At 39.7% G+C, this 14591-nt stretch overlaps 1 protein-coding gene across 1 annotated transcript in view; it reads left to right on the forward strand.

Annotated features, from left to right (window-relative positions):
- Nucleotides 1–7809: 7809 nt before the first annotated feature.
- The window catches only part of Otc (ornithine carbamoyltransferase), an 85375-nt gene continuing 78593 nt past the window's right edge, over nt 7810–14591 (forward strand). Inside the window, exon 1 of the mRNA XM_005352846.2 lies at nt 7810–8041. Coding sequence (XP_005352903.1) covers nt 7965–8041 — 77 coding nt within the window. The 5' untranslated portion in view covers nt 7810–7964. The remainder of the gene's footprint in view (nt 8042–14591) is intronic.

Below are 14591 nucleotides of genomic sequence, written 5' to 3' on the forward strand. Positions count from 1 at the left end.
AAAAAAAAAAAAAAAAAAAAAAAAAAAAGAACTAGAATTGTAAAATGGGCATTCACCAATGACTTTTGAGGGTATTCAAGGACATATGATGTGGGCTCCAAGAGAGAAAATTATCATGGCAATTATTACCTAGACAGTGCTTTTCTACTAAGCCCTTTTAAATGGAAAACAATGCCAAGGTTCTCACAGCAGTTCCATTATCCTGGCCGTGGAAGTGTCTGTTAGTCACTTAGATGTTTGATGAACTTTAAACCTTTGTGATTTCCTTGTTTGTTTAATGCCTGATAGCCTTTGGTGTGCTGATAAATCTCCTTTATGCACAGGTTGATCTCTGAACTTCTAAGGGGTGGGATAGGAATCAGCCTATGGGAGAGGAGATGGCTCTAGAATTCTGAGTGGGATCTTGAGCAAACAAAAGGTATCTTTGAAAGAGAATTGGCCCTGTGCATCTCATCTGCCTCAGACACAAACTTGGATTACTTACCATACTTACTTGCCTTTTTCCAATCTCGTAATTGTGCTATGAATTTCACAATCTTCTCTATTTTGATGAAATTTACCAGATCACAAAATGAAAAGCACTTGGGAACAGTTGAGATTTTTCGTTGCTATCTAAACTCTGCAAAATTCTTAGCTCTGCTCAAAATCAAGAACTGCCAGAGTAAATGATAAAAGGAGCATGACTCCAACAGTAATATTTTCTATTTCACAAGAGAGAAGAAATATTAGAATCCAGTCTGCTGATCAGCATTTCACATGGTTCAGAACTTTGGTCTTCAAATGTCTCAGTTGAAAGGGGATGGTGAGGAAGGGGGTGCAGATAATCTTTACTGATTTCACAGTTTTCCCTAGGGCCTGCCTGTTTGAACAAATATTTAGCAGTGACGTAGAAAGAGAACATCCCTAAGTCAATATTTTTAGTCAAAGTCCCATTACCATCTGTTAATTGAACAGTAATTTTCAGATTTTCTATAAATCATGAGCTCCTCAGATGACATATTTATACACGGAAAGAAAAATATAGCCAGATGATAGGTAATTTGATTTTTTTCACTATCTTGATTTAATTTTATTTCCCATTGCCAGTTCTCATGCACATCCAAGCTATATACAGCTTATGAAGCACTGCTAAGATAATAAGAATTACTGGATTCTCCAGCACATGGATATGACCTAGGACATAAGGGGACCATAAGAAAAGGGAAATTACACACCAATTTATGAGGGGGAGGGGCTCAATATAACCTAAAACTTTAGATAAAACAACTAAGAATGGATCATGGATCTGAGTTCAATATAAAATGTAAGGCTATAAAATCTTTAGAAGACAACAATATAAGATGATAAACTGAACTTGATCAGATTACAATTTTTTTTGATTTATGAAAGGTACTGACCTGAGATATAAAAGAATTAAAGGAATTTAAAAACTACATCCAATAAAGGTCTTATGGGGCTGACGAGATGGCTCAGGGGTTAAGAGCACTGTCTGCTCTTCCAGAGGTCCTGAGTTCAATTCCCAGCAACCATATGATGGCTCGCAACCATCTGTAATGAGACCTGATGCCCTCTTGAGGAAGGTCAGTTGTCCTTATCAACTTATGAAACCCAATATGGACAAGTTCAACAGAACCGCCATTGAACCTATATTTCTAAAAAAGGGATGACAACTAATCACAGGGAAAATTTCTTGATATTATTCTCCTTTAGTGAAATGCAAATTATTATCATAAATTAGGATGGCAATCATGAAAAAAATACTGAGAATACCGTTGCTGACATGGATGTGTAGCAATTAGACCTTTCTTGTATTCTTTATGATGCTGCAATCATGTAGTATTCCTAGAAAACACTGACAATTTCTTCAAAAGTTTAAGCCCACATATACTGTGTAATGAAGACATATTTTATAGGTGTTTAACCTAAATGAATAGTATTTATATTTTTACCAAAATCTATACATAGATGGTTGCAGAAGATCTATTGGCAAGTTCTCTGAACAAGAGATAACAGAAATGTTCCTTAATGGAAGAAATTGGGAAATAAACTGATATATCCACACAGAGAGATACTGCTTAATAAAAAGGAACACCATAGTGATAGTATAATAATATGGATAAATGATGAATCTCAGAGACGTCATGTTGACTGAAAGAAGTCGGTCTCAAAAGAGTTTGTACTATATGGTTCTGTTTGTATTGTATTATGGAAAAAGAAAAACTGCAGGAAAGAGAGAAAAGATTAATATTTCGTGGCTTAGGAGAGAAGAGAATGTGATTACATGTTCATTCCAAAGGTAGTCTTTACTTGTTAGAACTAGTCTGTGCCCCAGATGTAGCGGTGGTTATCTAATCTGTGCAATTTACACAGTAATATAACGGACACTTCAATAGTCTCCTCTCAATTTTAGGTACGTCTTAAAATTCATGTAAACACAGAAAAAAGTTAAGATTATGATATACTAATTTACAATTTTTATCAATAACAAAACTTATCAGTTTGGAGATATGGCTGGCTCAGTGGGTTAAAAGTACATACTGCTCTTAAAAAGGACCCAAGTTCACTTCCTAGCATCCACACCAGTTAGCTCATAATCTGTAACTCCAGATCCAGAAGATACAACACTATCTTCTGATCTTCATGGGTGTCTGCATATGTGCTCATGCATGCACACAGATATATGTGTGCACACATGCATACTCACAAACACACATAATTAATAATTAAATAAATCTTTAAAGATCAAATACATCAATTTAAACAAAAATAAAATTCTTTTTTTTTTCGAGACAGGGTTTCTCTGTGGTTTTGGAGCCTGTCCTGGAACTAGCTCTTGTAGACCAGGCTGGACTCGAACTCCCAGAGATCCGCCTGCCTCTGCCTCCCGAGTGCTGGGATTAAAGGCGTGCGCCACCACCGCCCAGCTCAAAAATAAAATTCTTTAAGTATTGTTTTCCACTAGCAAGTAAAGAAACTTACCTGTTCAAGGTTATTCAACCAATATATGTGGATCTGAACCAGAATCCACACCTATTGGAAGGATTTTGCTATTTCTTTGTTCTTACAGGAGAAATAAGCCTTCAAACACTAAGCTAATTTTGTGTTGTTGGCATTTGGCTACCAGTGCACATTTTTTTAAAAAAAATCCAATTTCAGAACGCTTTAAATAGTAAAGATATTTATTATTTTAGATTGTAAGGGGATTTGGTGGTAGGAAAGGTCATGAGGTTGAATGGTGTTGAAATTTAATAAGATCATGAAAGACTAAGATCCATTCCCACCTTCTAGCACTGCCAATCACAACCTCATTCTAAGGTTGCTTCCCGTCCTGCTCACATGATGTATGCTCATTTCAGACAGCAAAATAAGCCCATTTGTTCAAATTCAGCTTCAGGTATATCACCCTCAACAATTTCACAAAACTTTGAAGATCTAGACATGTACTGTATGAAATTCTGTGACTTCTAAGGCTCTTTAAATATTTATTATTATGTATGTATGTAAGAAGATGTCTGTGTCTGTGTGAATGTATGTCATGTGCATGTGTGAGTATGTGAAGTGTGTGTGTGTGTGTGTGTGTGTGTGTGTGTGTGTGTGTGTGTGTTCCTGCAGATGCCAGAAGAGGGTGTTGGCTTTTTTCAAGCTGAACTTAGAAGCAACTCCATCCAAAGTGAGTTCTGGAAAACAAAACTGGGTCTTCTGAAAGAGCAGGGAATGTTCTTAACCACTGAGCCATCTGTCTAGCTGTGATTTCTAAAAATCAGAAAGAGAACATGCTATAGAATTATTTATGCACCTAGTAACACTGAAATAAATCAGTACTTGTTACTACAAAAATGTAACTTATTTATTCAGAGCTCAAATTCATAATCTTTTTAAAAGTATTTATCTATTTTATTTTTATTCTATGTATATAGAAAGAGATTGGTCTCGTTAGGGTTTCTATTTCTATGATGAAACACCATGAGCAAAGACAAGTTGGGGAGCTGTTATTCGGCTTACACTTCCACATCACTGTTCATCATTGAAGGAAGTCAGAACAAAAACTCAAGCAGGACAGGAACCTGGAGGCAGAAGCTGATGCGGAGGTCATGGAAGGTGCTACTTACTGGCTTGCTTCTTGTGGCTTGCTCAGCCTACTTTCTTATAGAACCCAGGACCACCAGCCCAGGGATGGCACTACCCACAGTGGGTTGGGCCCTCCCTCATCAATCACTAATTAAGAAGTGCTCTACAACAGTGGTTCTCAATCTTCTTAAAGCTTAAACCCTTTAATACCTCCTATTGTAGTGACCCCCCCAACCATAAAATTTTCGTTGTTGTAGCGGCATAAATAAATCCAGGCAGATATTAAAGAATATATACAGCTTTAATGGTTAAATAAACTTACAGAACCGATTCCCGCGTAGCACAGGAGGCAGGAAAAGGGACAAGCGGCCTCCCGCGCACCCATCAGTTTACATTCGCCCGAGGCAAACCCGCCCCCTAAAGGGGCTGGCTTAACCCTACACGTTGTTACTTCAGAACTGTAATTTTGCTACTGTTATGAATTGTAGTGTAAATATTTTTGAAGATAGAGGTTGGCAAAGGGGTTCTCAGGATGAGAGCCACTGCTCTACAGCTTGCCTACAACCCAATCTTACGGAGGTGTTTTCTTAATTGAGGTTCCCTCCTCTCAGATGACTTTAGCTCATGTCAAGTTGACATAAAATCAGCCAGCACAAATCTTAGAAAGCAGAAGCAGGACAGAAGGAAAATGAGTCAGGAGAGCCACTAATACAACATATGTTGATGGCCAACTTGCCATGGGCTATGAGGGAAATTAAATAAATTCTAGTGAAGACTGTTAAGAGGCATCTGTAGACCAGGCAGTGGTGGTGCATGCCTTTAATCCCAGCACTCGGGGGGCAGAGACAGGTGGATCTCTGTGAGTTCAAAGATAGGCTGGTTTACAGAGCTAGATCCAGGACAGGCCCCCAAAGCTACACAGAGAAACCCTGTCTCGAAAAAAAGAACAAACAGCAACAACAACAACAAAGAGGCATGTATTGAACATACTTTACAGCTGCTCATATAAGGGGCAGGGACCAAAATGAGGAACATATTCTCAAGCAGAAAGCTTGAACTATAAAGTAGACATTATTTGTGAGTATGGTGAATGGGGTATTGGGGTGCAGGAACAAGACACAAACATCCATGGTTTGGTGTGCTTGGTGGTGGCAGAGTTTCCTTTAAGCAGTCAGTGTATGGATGGTGTTCATCCTTCCTGGTGTGATCATTTGTGGTTATCCATATGTGCCACTTGTCCCTTTCTTTGAGTCTACAGCCAACTTCCTTGCTTTACTGTACAATCTTCTATAATTCTCTACAGGTCTGAAAAGCTCCCAGTTGTTATAACTCATCCAAGACCAATAATACCTCACTTAGGAAACCCATCCTATATCACACAGTCATCAGGCCAAGCTAGGGAAGTGGGTGTCTCATGTGCCCTGAAGCAAAAGAATAAGTGACATGTTGCTTGGGCTCAGTTAGGACTATATATATATATATATATATATATATATATATCCTAACTCTCTCTTCATGTATATATATATATATAGGATATATATGTAAATATGTATATTATACATAAATCGTGACTCATCTTCCCTATTTATCACTGGATTTCTCAGAGCCCACCCAGGACAACGATTTAGCATGGCTATTTCGTTTCTGTGGTAGAGATGAATGAATGTCTGAAATGGAAAGGTAAGGAGCCAAAGAAGGCAGTTGATGCTAAGTAAGTACACACAGATGAGTGCTGAGGATGACCACTGTGATGGTTAATTTCAATTATCAACTTGATAATTGATGGGATTTAGAATCACCATGGAAACCAATCTCTGTCAGATGAAATTTCTAAATTGGGTTATCTGGGGCAGAAGAGCCACCCTGAATGTGAGCAATACAATTCCAAAGACTTGAGTCCTGGAATAAATAAAAAGGAGAGCTTCTTGACTGTGGATGCAATGTGACCAGCTACTTCAGGCTCCTGCAGCCAGGCCATCGTCACCATATGATTGTAAGACAAAATCATCCTTTTAGTCCTTAAATTATCTTTTCTTGGTGTTTTTGTGGCAACTGAGACAAATAACTTATACAAGCACAAAGCCTAAATGGTTAAAAAAAAAAAGCCCTTCGTGTGTGATGCAATCAGAGTCGGCCTAGTTGAGATGTACCTCTCCATTCCACTGACATAGCTTCATTTTGAGAGTCAAGGAAATAGCCTTTAGTACCCTCCCAACTGTGGTGCGGGGCCTCTAACCCAGTCTCTGTGGTAACTTCAATTTCTCTTAGCCCTCTCCCACTCTGAGCTTCTACTTCCTTCAATTAGAAGGGCTGGTGACTTACTTTCTGAAATGCTGCCCACATTCTGTAGCCTAAAGTCTTGCATTTTGCCCAAACACTGCACCTATGAGTTGGTTGTGTGGATGACACAAATTTCTAACAATATTGGAGTAAAGCTCGGAGCTTTCTAGTGGCATATGCTCTTCAGGATCTGGCCCAGCATCCCCTCCCCTCCGTGTATTCTAAGAATAGTTTTAGTCCCTCAGACCTGTCCAGCTGGCCTGCCTTTCCACCGCAAAGATGCTTCACTGTCTTCTCAAACACACAGCCATCCTCTCTCCTCCTCGGCACCTTCACCCTCTGCCTTCTATCCTGTGCGTTTACAAACCACTGCTTCTGCCTGGAGAGCTCTTTCCAGAACATAAGATTTAGCAGAAGTTTGGAAATTCAGTTTCCCCCTGTTCATCCGAAATCATTCTCCATAAGTAGAAGGGAAGAGTCAAGATTTATTTCCTTGCCAATATCAATGATGCTCTCATAACCGTGTTTGTTCCTGAAGTAGCCATAGCTGACTTTCAAATGATATTTACTTGTGGTATTCTACAAACTTCTAGCAGGTGCCTACCAGGGGTTGCTAAGTCATATGAATTGACAAGAGGAGACAGCTGCCTCTCCCCGCATTGTCTTCCACCCTTCCTGGCTTAAATGTTTTCCACTTCTGTGTTATGCAGAACAACTTTATCTGAATCTTCCAAATGGACATGCACTAGGAATATTATTTATGAATGCTATCACAGTTGTTGAAATCTTAAGCTCTGCAGTGATGAGATCATTTCCTATTTTGAAATTCTAGTCTACCCTGTTGTCTGACACAGATGAGAATTTGAAACCAGTCAATTTCAAGCTCTGGATAAATGCACGGATGTGAAGCTGCAGATCTCAGTGACCTGGGAGTTGCTGGGGGAGTCACTGGTGCTCGATGTAAGCTCATACCAGAATCAATAAATGCCTACTGATTTATTAAAGGTCTATTATGTGCAAGACATAAAAGGAACCTTGGGACTGAGATCTTTTCATTATACCTCTATGCCTCTATGCTTTTTGCCATGGAAACCCAACTTCCAGTCGACCCTCTTTCTATTTGTTTCTTTGGAAAGGCTGGGAGTGGCAGGTAAGAAAGCAAAATCAACAGGAATTCTCAGGGCTGTCATATCTCCATCTGGGGTTTTGTGCTGCCAATTCCCATTTTCTGAATGAGTTATTTCTGTGTCCCTTCGCAGCAGCCAGCACCGCAGTGCCTTGCATATATTACATGCTCAATGGATACTTGTCAACTGATTTTATACAAGCAAGTGACAGCATAAATACATTATGAAAAAACGAAGAGCTTGGGCTCTGAAAGAGTTAGGATTTTTTTCTTTAAAAAACAACACCAGAGTTAGGCTTAAAGTTCAAGTGGCCCCGCACGCACCCTGGCCTGGCTGTCTCTAAGCAGGCTGATCTGATAAAGTGCTAGGACCTTTGCTCCCTCTCTTCAACTGAAAGCATTCTCAGCTTGCCAGTGGCCCCCACTGCCTGACTGGCTTAGGAGCTCTCCAGAGCAGAAATTTCCTCCTTGGCACGAGCAAAAGAAGATGCTGTCTAATTTGAGGATCCTGTTCAACAATGCAACCCTTAGAAAGGGTCACAATTCCGTGGTTCGAAATTTCCGGTAAGTGACAGAGAATGGGATCTGGTCAATCCTGAACGCTGGAATTATGTTCTGCAGGGGAGGGAGTGTACACAGTGCTTCTTTCTGCTCAGTAAATTGTAGTAGCCCCCGTTCACAGTTGTATAAGACATCTCTAATTCTAGCTGAGTTTTCATCTGTCCATCATTGTATAGTTGGATTATGCCATGCTAACCAAGGCAAGTACAACGGACTAAATGTTCTTGACATCTTCCATTTGAGTAGATTCTAAATGAGCTATTGGCTGAAGGAAACTAGAGGCAGGAATTTACAAGGGCCTTCTACTTTTACTTGGTTTTTCTGGAAAACAATGTGTCACTCTAGGTTGTCGGGACTAATTCAATTCTGAAAAGGCAAAAAAAAAAGCTTCAAATGTAAGTGAAGTGAATACTTGCAGAGCTGCCGCAAAGGAAGCTTAAGGATCTGTGGCTACCGGTATCTACAGCTGGCTTTTCTTTCACTGAAGTAAAAATTTGAAACTCATCTCTGAAATTACTGGCATGTACAGCAAAGGAGTGTGTTTCCAATGAATTCATTACAAAAGCTTATCTACTGACCTCTAACAGACACGGAGCACATGGGTGATGTTGGCATGCCATGCGCCAGTGGTGAAGGGGGGGGGCAAGAGGAATTAGCTGATTAACAAAGTCATTAGGGGCAGAAAGCTTCCAAAATAGTTGTTTGATGACAATCAGAATTTCGGCAGAGCCTTTTTGCACTCTAAACCTACCAGCAAAAGGATTACTAAGGGGAGGTTCCAGTTGGCAGTTTTCTCTCACTATTAAGAAATGTATCTGTTGCCAGGCAGTGGTGGTACACACCCTTTAATCCCACCACTTGGGAGGTAGAGGCAGGCAGATGTCTGTGAGTTCGAGGTCAGCTTGGTCTACGAGAGCTAGTTCCAGGACAGGCTCCAAAGCTACAGAGAAACCCTGTCTTGAAAAACAAAACAAAACAACCCCCCCCCCCAAAAAAAACAAAAACAAAAAAGGTTTCTGTCAGTCAGTTTGTGGTGGTGGCACGTACATGCAGTTAATCCCAGCACTTAGGAGCTTGAGGCCAGCTTGGTCTACAGAATGAGACCCAGGATACCAAAGGCTACAACCAGTGAAACCCTGTCTTGAAAAACAAACGACAAAAGGAATGTATCTGTGACAGTGGTCCTTGGGCTTCCTTGCTCTCAATTACCCGATAGATCTAGATTCACTGGCCCCCATCTTCAGCACCCCTTCTTTGGTATACCGCTCTCAGGTGCAAGACTAATATTATACATGATATCGTAAATTAATCCCATGTTATCAGTCCAGCTGAGAACTTAAGTCATCTAGCCATGCCTTCTTTTATTTTATAGATAGATAGGATAAGTAGAGCCCAGGGAGACTGTGGTGTCTTATCAATTAGTGCCAGAGGCACATCATTTAAATAAATCCTTAAAATCACCTGGGGGGTGGGGGAAACCTTCAGGTTTTAAGAAGCTATGGAAATAATCCCTGAAAGTATAGTCTCCCCTGAGGTTTTGGAATCTATAGCGATGGCCTCCAGCCTTGGCAGCATTACTAATTGGCTGCATGACCTGGAGCAAGTCACTGAATGTTTCTGCAATGCACTTCACCTACAAAATGGATGGGGCACAATATATGCTCTATATTATAGGGTAGTTCAATCACTCACTCAACAAATACTTATTGAGTCCCCAATTTGGTCCACTCAGCGTGCATCGTGTTTGAGAAGCAATGGTAGATAAGGCGTGCTGGCTAGTTTTAGGTTCTCTTGACACAAGTTAGAGTTCTCTGAGAGGGGGGAATCTTAACTGAGAAAATGTCTCCACAAGATGGGGCTGTAGGCAAACCTGTAGGGCATTTTCTTAATTAGTGATTGATGGGAAAGGGGCCAGCCCATTGTGGGTGGTGCCAGGTCTGGGTTGGTGGTCCCAAGTTCTATAAGAAAGCAGGCTGAGCAAGCCCTGTGAGCAGGTCAGTCAACAGCAGCCCTGAATGGCCTCTGCACCTACTTCTGTTCAGGTTGAGTCCTTGTCCTGACTTCCTTCAGTGCTGAACAGCGCTGTGGAAGCATGAGCTAAACAAACCTTTTCTTACCCAAGATGCTTTGGCCATGGTAATTTCATCACAGCAATCGAAACCCTAATCACGACATAAAATATTTTATTCCAGTCACATAAAGTCACGCTCTAGTGATAATCAAGATAATTTGTGCAAAAGCTGTAAAATAACAGATAAATGCTCCCTGTTTTTCACTCCACCTCACTGGGTAACATCAGATAAAAGGTGGTTCCATTTTATAGTTTTCAACAACAACAACAAAAAAAAATCACTGAATCTAAAATACCGTGGTGAATAAACAACCAATGCTTAGAACTTAGACATGCATTCTTTTTAGCAGGTTATATGCAACCTTAATTTTTATAATCCTAGCAGGTTGAATTTTATAAGAAAAACCTCTCCCAAATAGTTGTCTCCTTTGACCAGTACTAATATTCTCTTATTCGTATCTACTAACCTCAGTACTAATAGTCTTTTATTCGTATCTACTAACCTCAGTACTAATATTCTTTTATTCGTATCTACTAACCTCAGTACTAATATTCTAAAATCCTAGTGAACCATTTCTAAAGCCAAACAGAATCTGGAGCAAAATCAGCTGAATTAGCCCAAAACTGTACTGGCTTTTTGAAAATACTAGTGTCATCTAGATTTTTGAGAAAATGAATGGTATATGTCCTATGAAAAATAAGAGAATGCTGTGTGATGGTTAATCTCTTCAACTTGACTGGACTGAGTAGCATCTAGGATATTAGGAAAGCATAGCTCTAGTGTGTCAGAGAGGATGAACTCATTAGGAAACCTTGCCTATTCTCTCTGCTTTCTGGCCACCATAATGTAAGTTGCTTTTCTATGACGCATTGTTTCAAACACAATAAACTGAACTTCCTGAAATGACTTTCTCCCGTAAGTTGTCTATTGTCTGTTTAATGGCGATGACACAAAAGCTATGGACACGCACTGAAAGGCTCTGCATAGGGTATTCTCATGTAGTGTGTGTATTTGATATTCCTACTGCTTTATTTAGGCAAACTAGCTACATGGAGATGAATTCCAAACTGTCAGTCTCTATCATGTCTCTCAGACTTTGACAGGGCTCCTTGATAGCAGAGGAAAGCTCCTTGTAAACACTGTTACACTTTTGCTTTGATTTTCTGCCTTCACCCAAATTTGAGCCCTTTCTCTCTTTTCCATCTCTGGGAGAGGAGGGTCCCCGTTACACAGCATACCATATGAATTTACCACTAGAGACTAACGGGAAATACGCGATTAGGATTTTGGCAGTGCCACAAAGCTGAGATTTAATAGAAGTGTATAGTCATATACTGCAATGTATGTGATAAAATAATAGCCGAAGTGATACTGAAACCATCTACACAGACACCTGGATCAATCAATTTTAGCCAATTAAATTTTTTCTTTTCTTTTTTTTCAAAATCAATAGGGTCAGACAGGAAGAATGGCGAAAACAGCAAATCATCAGGCATCTTATCTCATGCACAAGGCTGTGGAGCCTGGCTGGGGCTGGAGAATAGTGCTCTATGATTTGTTGCCAGTTAGGGAAACCACTTATGGCTTTTAAAGAAACGACTAAAAATCTCTTTCTTTGTCAGAGAAGACCAATTTATAAGTGCACTTCAATTTCATCTTCCAAATAGAAATTTCTTCAGAGAATATTGAGCTAAGCCAGCCAATTCTGTGGAGGTTATGGATTGGAGCTGGAGGTGACTGGTTTTCGGGGATTTCATTCCAGACCTCCACAAGGACTCACATGACTCATTGTGCTTCCTTTGTCCCACACACACTTGCGCCGATACACACACGGACACTCGGATGAAGTGATCAGAGACATTGCGTAGAGGAGAGGCAAACATGAATGATCTTTGATCGTGTTTTAACATCAAAATTCAAATGATTTTAAAAAGTTTTCCTATTGTGACCTCAAAAACGCATACAAGGCATGGGGCCAAACTGGACTGGCCAACAGTGGATCCCCCCATTTACCACTTAGTAATTTAGTTAAAATAATGGAAACCATATATTTTTAGCACTCTCGTGTTAGATAGGAAAAGTCTTCAGGCTTTTAGCAATAGGTCCACACAAAGCCGGTGCTGGTCTGTATTCTTCAGTTCTCAAACAAGTACCACAATTTTTCAATATTAATGTTCTAAAATGTTTTTAGAAATAGTCACTGAATTATCAACAATAATTTACAGCACATGTAGCAACAGTAAAGAAGGTTTCAAATAATTTTGTTAAAGTTATTATAACTGCTAGTAATAAAGGTTTTAAATTTGGATAATTTTAAATGGATCCAAGGGGATCCATTCAAGAGCTTTGTGAAAATGAAGCCCCTTGACTGCTTTCTAATGTACCCCTTTTAGAAAGAAGGTGAATGGAATTTAAGTTGGCCATTGTAAATTCTTGTGGTTATGAACTTTATGGATGTTGTGAAAGAGAAAGACATGAAGAACCATTGACTTAGTTCCCTGACTCAGCTTTTCTGAAAAGAAATTGACGCCAAGGTGGCAAATGAACTCCTCAAGGTCATAGTGTGTTCCTGTGCCCAGGACTGCAATTCAACTACTTAAAAGTAATTACTCAACTTTGAAACTTTGAATCCTCCAAATTGACGAGTCTGACCAACCTACAATGGTTCAATATCCTTTTTCAGATATAGCCAGAATATGCCAATAAATAAAGAAAAATAAGGGAATATATATTGACTTTCACATTACTGCAAAGGTAAAGAAGCATCAAAATCTTAATCATGAGGCCCATTGGCTCTCTCTAATGCTTCCAAAAGCTAAAGCCTTCATTAAGTTCTCTGGAGGGATCAGAGGATCATTTAACAGGCAGGTTTTTCCTTCTCTTGAAAAGTCAGTTTCTAACAGAGCACATTTTATACAAATCAAGCAGTTTCTCTTTCAATGAAATACCATTTTTCCAAGAACACATCCAAGTCGTTGTCCCCCCCCACACACACACCAATTAGTCTGTCAGAACTGGAAAATGCAGACTGTAGTGACGAAAGGCTTTATGCTGCCAGTAGCCCATGTGCTTCCATTTTCTAGTGAGAAAGATACTTGGGGAAACCTCATATGTGACTCTTTGCTGAGCCTCTTACAAGTTAGTGATTTGGGCTTAAGAAGGCTCTTCGTTTATTTTTTTTCAAATAGTGTAATTTGAGGCACTAATTGTGCTTTTCTCAAAGGCTCTGGCTCTAATTAGACTGCAAATTGGTTTTTAAATCTTATTTTATTTTACATCTGAATCGACACATACTATTTGTATATATTTGTTACAAGGCACAAAATATTTATGATGGAGGAGGGTCATCTTTTTATTTGTTGTTTCATTGGTTAAGTAATAAAGAAACTGTTTGGCCTCTGATAGGACAGAAAATTAGGTAGGCGGAGTAGACAAAACAGAATGCTGGGAGAAAGAAGCTGAGTCAGGAATTGCCATGATTCTCCCACTCCAGACAGACGCAGGTTAAGATCTTCCCTGGTAAGCCACCTCGCGGGCTACACAGATTATTAGAAATGGGTTAGATCAATATGTAAGAGTTAGCCAATAAGAGGCTGAAACTAATGGGCCAGGCAGTGTTTAAAAGAATACAGTTTCCATGTAATTATTTCGGGTATAAAGCTAGCCATGCGGGTGGCCGGGTTCCAGGGATGCAGCCCACCGTACTTCTACATATTTAGACTCATGTATATGAATCTAATATTGAATAAAGCCCAACTATAGGTAATTCGTACACATCATCTTGATAGCATTGATGGAAAATCTGTACAGAATTCTCATTTGCCCCAATGATTTGTTCTTTCTGTTATATGTGAGCAGAAGAATGATAATGTGGGATTCTAGCTGGAACTCATTGGCAGGGGACTTCCTGGCATGCACAAGGCCCTGGAAATTCCCCATATTTCAATAAGATAAAATAAAACAAAATGTATTTCTAAAAAAAAAAGAGAATCATAATGTAGCTTCATTCTGGTTTGAGAAGTGATTTCTTGTTTAATTTTCATCTCTTTCTTATATGCGTTAACACAATAAGGGTAAATACTTCGTGGGAAACATGAAGAGTGGTTTGTGTGGTGCTGGGAAGAGGACTCAGTTGCCAGGAGCCTGTACTGCTTTCGCACAAGACCTAAGTTTGCTTCCTAGCACAGACATCTGGCAGCTTACAAACACTTCTAACCCCAGCCCCGGGGAACGAGGGTCCCTAGGCCAAGCAGGAACCCGCATTTCCATGCACATACCCCTCCACCAGCCACACAAACAAAAATGAAACAAATCTCTTTTGAGAAAGAGTGATTTGTGCCTTAGTTTGGGTTCTCCTGAGCTAGAGCAGGCTGTGTCTGATCGGAATTGGATCTTTTTTTTTTCTTTTTTCTCCTTTTTTTTTCTTTTTTTTTATTGTTTTTTTTATTAAGAAAGAAAAAAAATTTTCCGCCTCCTCCCAG

The sequence above is a fragment of the Microtus ochrogaster genome, chromosome 10, assembly GCF_000317375.1.
Source record: "Microtus ochrogaster isolate Prairie Vole_2 chromosome 10, MicOch1.0, whole genome shotgun sequence".
NCBI lineage: Eukaryota > Metazoa > Chordata > Mammalia > Rodentia > Cricetidae > Microtus > Microtus ochrogaster.